Consider the following 8,020-nt stretch of genomic DNA (forward strand, 5'->3'; position numbering starts at 1 on the left):
TCAGAGCGGAAAACTGAAAGCAATAAACTTTACCAAGTGGACTGTAATAAATCAGTGAAAGGAAATGAGCTTTCTATCTGGAGGAGCCTAATGTAAACCAGCGGGATCAGGTAAACAGAAGAAAACAAGGCTCCAGTGGACTGAAGAGAAGCAGCAGCAGACCCAGAGGATTTCTGCTTAAACTCAATAACAGGACAAACTCAAAGCTTCTTAATCCACTATGAGGTTCTGTTGGAAGGAAGCAGCTCCTGTCATGGCTCTGATAAGGCCCACTGGGCTGGGAAGGGAGAAAGAGGGGAGATGCTGCAAAGTCAGCAAAAATCTATTAACTGATCAAAGCAGAAATTAAATCTATTATGTTTTACAAAAGCAAATTGTTTCAGCTTTTTAGCCAGGAACTGATGTTTACAGATTTATTTATATTTTATCAATGATTTGAGGTTTTATTTTGTTGATTCATGATAAGAAATGTTATATACCTGTTTATTTTAATAAGGTTTTCCACCAGTGTTGCTTTATTAGAGCCAATAAAAGCTTCATTAATTGGATGATTATATTTCCAGCCAGTAAATAAATATTTTGTGTTATTTTATGGGTAAAAGGGAAGGAAAAACTCAGTTCTTACTTTGACTGTCAAATTTCCTGATGATAGTATCCAAGAAGGTGTTCTGAGGGGCCACATGGCCCCTCCGGACCGGCATCTTTACAGCGGTGGCACCTGGATAAAGGCGACCTCTTAGCGGGGACTTTTAAGGAGATGACGGTGGAGGTTCGGTTCTCCAAGCGCCTCTGAGAGCAGGATGCTCAGTGCGCTCCCCACATGGACCCCTCCCCCCCTCCTCAAAGTTTCCAAGGTGTGTTCAGGTGGGTTCTGATCTCTGGGAGATGAATGAGAGAGTTCTGGAAAGGAGGCGCGCTGTGCGCACCGGGAGGACCGGATCCACTTCCAGCCTCAGAGTCCAGACTGGGAGCCGAGCTGCTGTCCCTCTCTGTCCGCCGATGCGCTCACGCAGCTGCGCTCTCATCCTGCGCTCCTGGCCGCTCCTTGGAGGCGGACTGGGCGACTTCTCCGATGAGCGTCGTTGGAGCCATAATAATTTTTTTTATTATTGGGGGGGGGGGGGGGGGGGGGGAGAGCTGAGCTGCGCCTTTTTTATTTATTTCTCACTCACTCCACCTCCTCTTCTCGTTGTTTTGGCCCCTGAAGCCTCAGATTGGCTGCAGAAGGAGAAAGAAATGAAAAAGAAAAGCAGCTGCGCGCAGGTCGACAGCCCGGACGTGTTTTAGAAGGTGTTGCGTGGATCTCCCTTCCTCCTCCTCCTCCTCCTCCTCGCTGTGCGCGCTGCCGGATGACTTCAGCTCCCCTGGCGTCTAGCTGCGCCTCTTTTTAACCCTTTGCGCATCACGAGTGGCGCCCAACACACCTCTGATTGACAGGGAGCCACATGAGAGCGCTCACTTCTTCCTTACGGATCAAAGCCAGATTATGATCAGTTGAATTATCCCAAAAATAAATAATCACTACTTGTCATAAAGAGTTTAAATTATTATTTTTATTTTTTTTCCTCTTGGAGATGCTGCCTCAGGTCAGACTGAAGGCCCTTAGGTGAGCGCTGCATCCAGGCTGAAGGTGCACCTGGTAGTCCATCAGATAAGGCAGGAAATGCGCCTCCTTCACCTGCTGGATGAGGCTGCAGACAGACGCCTGACGTAAACAGGTGATCCACAGCTTCACCTGTCCTCTTTCTTAAATGAAAAAAAAAACGCTCTTTACGCACAGCCACCTCCCCAGCCTGCTCCCTCTATTGTGCTGCCCCGCCCCGCTCTGTGCAAGCCGCGCTCATTTATTTATTTACAGGATTCCCGAACCAAGAAAATAAAAGAGAGAAAAAAAAAATCACCTGAGTGAAAGTGAAATATCCCTCCGCAGCTGCGACAGATTTAGGGATTTAAGGTAGTTTTTTAAGGTCGCTCAGTGGCTTTAATTTGCTTCCATCAAGGGGCTGGACGGGGATTCACCACTCAGCCTGCTCTGCTACGTCACACCTCCGGGGTTTCCCCCCTTCCGTCATGCTGGAGATGATGCATTCAGGGAAAGTGGGAATTTATAATATCAAATGAGGCGCTTTTAAAGAATGGAACTAGAACTAAGTAAAGCTCCATATTTACATAATTTCAAGATTATTTACAGGGTTGTAACCAAGATGCTTTATATAACATAGTTAATGCACTGGATATTAGAATCCAAGGATTTCTGCTGTGTAGCGTAGTCAATAAAAAAGGAAAACCCCAAGAAACACAGACAGACAGATTAGGCAAGTCTACTGTTAAGGCCAGGCTTAAAAGTTTCCCTTTTTATAAAGCTTATAGTTGTAAACAGACTGATGTTTTGCTCAGTCGTTGGGTGAGTAGAGATATAGAGGACGTAGAATGAACTGCCCGATCTAGAGAGGATGATTCAGTTCAAACAGACGTTTCTCCTTGGCTCTACTTTTCTCCTACCTCATCTGAAATAGTCATGTTATCATGAGCTAGCTGTATAGTTTTGCTGCTATAGGCTTAGGCTGCTGGAGGACATATAGTAGCAACCTACTTTCATCTCTTCGTTCTATCTGAAGGGCAGTGGAGGCCTAGTGGTTAGTAACCTGACTCCGCCAGATAGATGTGCTCCGCATATCCATCTGGAAACGTTCCGTTGAAGTAATTTTGGGAAGGGGCGAAAATACTGGTTAGCTGATTGGCCTATGTTGGTGATAGACGGGCCAAATAAACCAATCAGATCAACGAAGCATATGACGTACTAACAGAGCGACGACGAAGAGGAGCCAATTGATAGATCAAACTCTTGCTGAAACCAGTCGGGAGAAGAGCAAAAACATCTTTTCCTCTGAGAAAAGCCTCCAGAGCAGTGTTTTGCTCTTCTTTCAGTGAAGAAATACTCTGTAATTCCGATAAAACTTGCTCGATAGCCACGCTAACGCTAGTTTCATCGGCTGAAGCCGCCATGTTCTTCAGACTGAACTGTCGCGCCTCTCGTTGCGTCACACCTCAACCCGCCTCAAAGCCAACGCTGACTGGACGTTCGTTTGGTGAACGGCTCCAAATTTTCTTTAACGGAGAGTCTCCAGACTGATCTGCGAGTGAAACCTTGAAAGCTCACGAGATCAGGATGGTCTCACCAGGCTAAGTGGTTAGGGCATAGAGCTTGGAATCCTGAGGTTCTGAGTTCGAGCCCCACTTCTAAGGTCTGCCACTCTGGGTCTCTGTGCAAGACCCTTAAAACCAGACTGCTCCCCGGGCACCCGCACAATGGCAGCCCACTGCTCCCCAAGAGAACGGATTAAATACAGAGGTAAATTTCTACAATGCGAGATCATTAGTTAAATTGTTATTATTATCTCTGTTCTCCCATCCCGTATAATTTTTTAGTACAATCTCTACTTGCTACCATCAACACCTTAGATTATAGATGATAGAGTTAAGGCCATATAGCGAAGGGCTCAACTTTTACTGTGACTAACTGGACGTATTCTCCTTCGTCACTTGACATAAAAACTGGCTCAGATCCCATCAGTTCAACTGCTTCTTTCCCAGAAAGATTCACCAATGGACCTAGTTTACTGTTACTGTTTCTAACAAGGAAAGTATTTATAGATCAGTGCTTCTGTGTTCCTTCCTTCTGTCCCCCTCCTCCAGATGCCATAGGTTTGTATTTCAGGAGTTGGGATTAGTCCCTTAGTTTCAGTTCAGGAACCATGAATACCTCATTATACATAGACATTTTGGACAACTCTATGCTCCCAACTCTGTGGGAACAGTTTGGAGCCCCTTCCATTTCAGAGATGAAACGGACAAAGCAACGTCCATAAAGACAAGTCTGGGTTGGAGGAAGTTGACCGGCCTCCACAGAATCCTGACCCCAGCCCAAGTGAACACCTTTGAGATGAATTAGAGTGGAGACTGAATGAAGATGTGGCCATTCATGCCAGAACTTCCACTGCTAAGAAGAAATATTTCTTTTTGAGCCAAAAACACGCTTGACATAAAACAGCGACAGCTCTGTGGATGCATTCCTCAAAATGACCCAATCAGCTCCATCGATGCGTTTTGTTTTGGTGTCTTTGGTCATGCTCTTTAACGATGGCAAGCGTGAAGAAAGAGACCACCAGGCCGAAAGACCATCTGTCAGAGTGTGACATTTCGGTGCGTATTAAAAATGCATCAGTTGGTTTTGTTACACCCTGCAGAAGAGCAGCTGAAATCCAGTGAAAGCATGCTGGCCCACTTCCCCTTCTTCCAACTCCCTTATTTAGTCAGGAAAGGAGAGAAACAGAGAGATGAAGACGGAGGAGGTGAGAACGGAGAGATCAGCGGAGCAAGGAGGAAAAGAAAAAGATGGTTTATTACCAAAGAAAGGACAGGTCCAAGGTTGTCAAAGTTGTTTCTGCACACACTGTCCGCACACAAAGATAAAGGTCACAACAGTTCCTCTTATTATTACATTCTATTTTCTAAATAATGAAATTCTATAGCTGATTCATTTGACACAGGGATTAATACATCTTCTGACGATGAAAGATAAACTCATAAAACTCGCCGTCCGGCTGAGCCCTTTATGACGCTGCCAACTTTATGCAGCGAGGAGCATAAACAACAGATTATGTCGATCCTGAATGAACAAAATAAGGGGAAACTCATACTTGTTAAAAAGCAGACAGGCTACTGGTGGTTTTTGTGTTGGCCTTTTAAGGAGTCTGAAAAACAACCGGGACACAAACTGAGACAGAATGTTTATTTTTACATTCTTTAATTGCTAAAGCCTCTGTCAGTTTTTGGCTCTAAAAACAAAACTTTCATTGGTCTAAACATGTGGAACATTTAGTGAAATACCAGGTTCAATCAACTCAAAGCATTTAAAGGCATACTATGCAACATTTTTCAGTTAATTATTGTGTTCCATAACGTTTTGGATGATTAAATGAGTCATTTCAGGTGGAACAAAGGTTTTCTCGGCCGCCCTGGTGGTCTGTAGGGGAAATACCGTACTTGCAATAGCAGGAGCCCTCGGCCCGCACCCACAGGCTCAGAAGTCTCGTGCATCGCGAGAGTCTGTGTTGCTTTACGGCGAGAACTGCTACACGCCCCCAGTGAAAGGCATGCTCGTTGCTAGCGCAGTGGTGATATTTGTGCAGTTATCATGACGGAACCAGCGAGAAAACAGCGAAATTTTCAAACTCGAAAATTGGAACAAAATAGTCACTGACCGCAGCAGACATGGTGATTCGTTGCGTTCGCCTGTCTGCTAACCTCAAAACAACCGCGCCTGGCTTGACGGAGAAACCAGAAAACAGCTAAGCATATTTACGACAGTGCACTTTTACTTTCGCCCTCTGGAGGGAGCCTCGCTGGAAAATCAACACCGGTTGTATAGTATACCTTTAAGGATGATGATCTGCTGTGATATTGTTAGATGTGCTGTAAAAAGGCAGGTATTTTCCTTTTTTTCTAACTTATTTAAGCAACCATGAACTAAAAAAATGCGCTTCATGCCTAGCATACTGGTCCCCGCAAATGCTCAAATAATCAATACCTGCATTAAAGTAGGGATTTCTTTAAATGGAGCTGCTAAAATAATTTGTTTGATGATTAACATTCCATAGCGCAGACAGAGTGAATGCATGGCATAGCATCGACTTTGTAATGCAATTATACGATCATTTTGCCATTTGAATGCAACTTTAACTAATGCATAAATGTGGTATATATAATTCAGTTTTATATTTTTGAACAAACCTTACAGCTTGCAGGCTTCCTTTCTTCAACGGATGATCAGGGCACTGTCCCACCAGAACGCCTAGGACACAATCCAGGACACAGTGGAGGACTATGTCTGTGGTTGCAATGAGCAACTCTAATCATGTCGAATATGATACTTCTGAACAGTTCCTGACAGATGGCGAACCATTTCACTCTATACGTCTTCTTGCATTTTAACAGTGGTTTGCAACCAGCTTGGAGCACTGCTGAAAGAACGGTTCTTTCCAGTTATCCTTAGTCTTACCTTCTAGCTTGATGAAATGCTCCTTTTTCACTGATGCTTGTTGCAGCAAAGGTAAACAACATGTAGCAGAGGAATGCTGCTGTGCAATGCGTGACGTGGAACGTTTCATTTAAACACACAAATGCATTCCTCACCCGCTAAAGCCGGTTATGCACACTAAGATTTTTTTTCCCCTTTTCAGGCCGATTCTCCAGTCATGCAAGAAATGTTTCGATCGTGCCGAGTTTAAGCCTGATCGTCCGTCGTATAGTATATAGGGGGTAACGAGGGCCGATCAGCCTCTCATGATCACCTCCCAATCAGGAATCGTAAGGTCGGGAGAATTAGCTGTGTGCAACGATTGAAAATATTGCACCATCTAAGCATGGCTTACTGTAAAAGCCGGATAATCAGTTCAGTTTTTTGTTTTTTTTTCACACAAAATTCTGACCCAGTAGACAGTCTTTACTATATAGGCTAACATGAAAATGTCCAGAAATAAAAAAAAAGAAATAATCGTAACTTTAAAAAGGCAACGCATAAGGGTCTATTTAATAGTGTTTTCTGCAAAAATTTAGATTTTAAGAGGAGTAAGACTTAAAATGGGGCATCTCATCAATGAGTGAAATCATACAGATGGCAGCAGAGAAGAAATTAGGCTTAGACAGACATTGGGCTTAGAAGAAGCATCAACTTAAGAAAGGTAATTTTAAGAAATATGCTGTTTAACACACACACAGCAGCAGCATGTTTCACTATCCTCTTCGGGACCTTCAATTGGCTTGAATTCATTTGAAACCCATTTCTACAGCCTATCCGTGACCCTTACCCTAACCATTAGGATTAATACCCAACTCTAACCTAAACTCAATTCACACCTTAGTCCAAAACTTAGCACCTTAGCCTAAAACAGCATTTGTACCCATGGGGAGCAGACATTGGTCCCCACTACAGCACTTGTTCACTTGTTCCACAAAATAGTGGTGGGCATAGATACTGTTTTTAAATCTAAATTTATCTAAACTTAATCTTAGATTTAATCTAGATTAAAATCGATAATTTGAATTCTGCCAAAGAAATTCATGATAGGTGTTAGCTACCTAAATAATAACTAAACGTGTTTGAAGAGGTTTATATATATATATATATATATATATATATATTTATTGGGGTGGAACGGTTCACAAATTCCACGGTTCGGTTCACGGTTTTGTGGTCACGGTTTTCGGTTCGGTATATGTTGATTGTTAGCCTGACATGTTGGTCGTGTTGCTGTTAGCATAAACAAAACGTGTTGCACAATGCTTGCACACTGTTGCGCTTTTATCCACAGCTTTCTTTCCGCCGTCATCGTAGGTCACTCTAAATGCAAAGTGGTCCCATACAGCAGACCTATAAAGTGCTGCTGGCGCGTCTTCCAACTCCTGTTCTTTCCCACTCGCCATACCCACACAATTCTCCACAACAACTGATTTTTTTCTGCTACACCCGGCTAGGCTGCTTCGCTTCTTCTTCTTCTTGTTTACTACTGGTGATTGGCTTTGGTCGCAGTACCGCCACCTTCTGCTCTGGAGTGTAATCGCTTCGCCTATGAGAAAAAGGAGTGGCGCATGAACCGAACGAAACACACGCGAACCGAACCGAGACAGTCGAACCGAACGGTTCGGACGGTTTTTATAAACCGTTCCATCCCTAATACATATATACATATATATAGGTATACTCTTTAGTCACTCTTTTGTGAAATCTTCATGTTCAATACTGCTTTTCTACCTGATTGTTTTTGTATTTCATTCATATTTTTCTGTTTCCTTAAATTCCTGTTATCATTACCTTTTCTGTATTTTGTTCCTTTTCCTCTGTAATCCATAGCAGCTCTAGTTCACACATAAACCGTCAATGAGAAAAAAGCTGAACTGATGAATATTCAAGACTCAAGACCAGAGCAAACAATCAAATAAAAACATGTCAGAAATAATA

The 8,020-nt window shown here is 43.2% G+C and overlaps 1 protein-coding gene across 1 annotated transcript in view; it reads right to left on the minus strand.

Annotated features, from left to right (window-relative positions):
* LOC119799315 (potassium voltage-gated channel subfamily H member 2-like) overlaps window positions 1–1,485 on the minus strand; it is a gene marked incomplete at its 3' end in the record, with an annotated part of 341,978 nt that extends 340,493 nt beyond the window's left edge. The window contains exon 1 of the mRNA XM_038309148.1: window positions 626–1,485. Within this exon, the coding sequence (XP_038165076.1) occupies window positions 626–701 (76 nt within the window). The remainder of the gene's footprint in view (window positions 1–625) is intronic.
* Between the last annotated feature and the right edge of the window lie 6,535 nt (window positions 1,486–8,020).

This window comes from Cyprinodon tularosa, unplaced genomic scaffold (assembly GCF_016077235.1).
Source record: "Cyprinodon tularosa strain WSP-4 unplaced genomic scaffold, ASM1607723v1 ctg659, whole genome shotgun sequence".
NCBI classification, from domain to species: domain Eukaryota; kingdom Metazoa; phylum Chordata; class Actinopteri; order Cyprinodontiformes; family Cyprinodontidae; genus Cyprinodon; species Cyprinodon tularosa.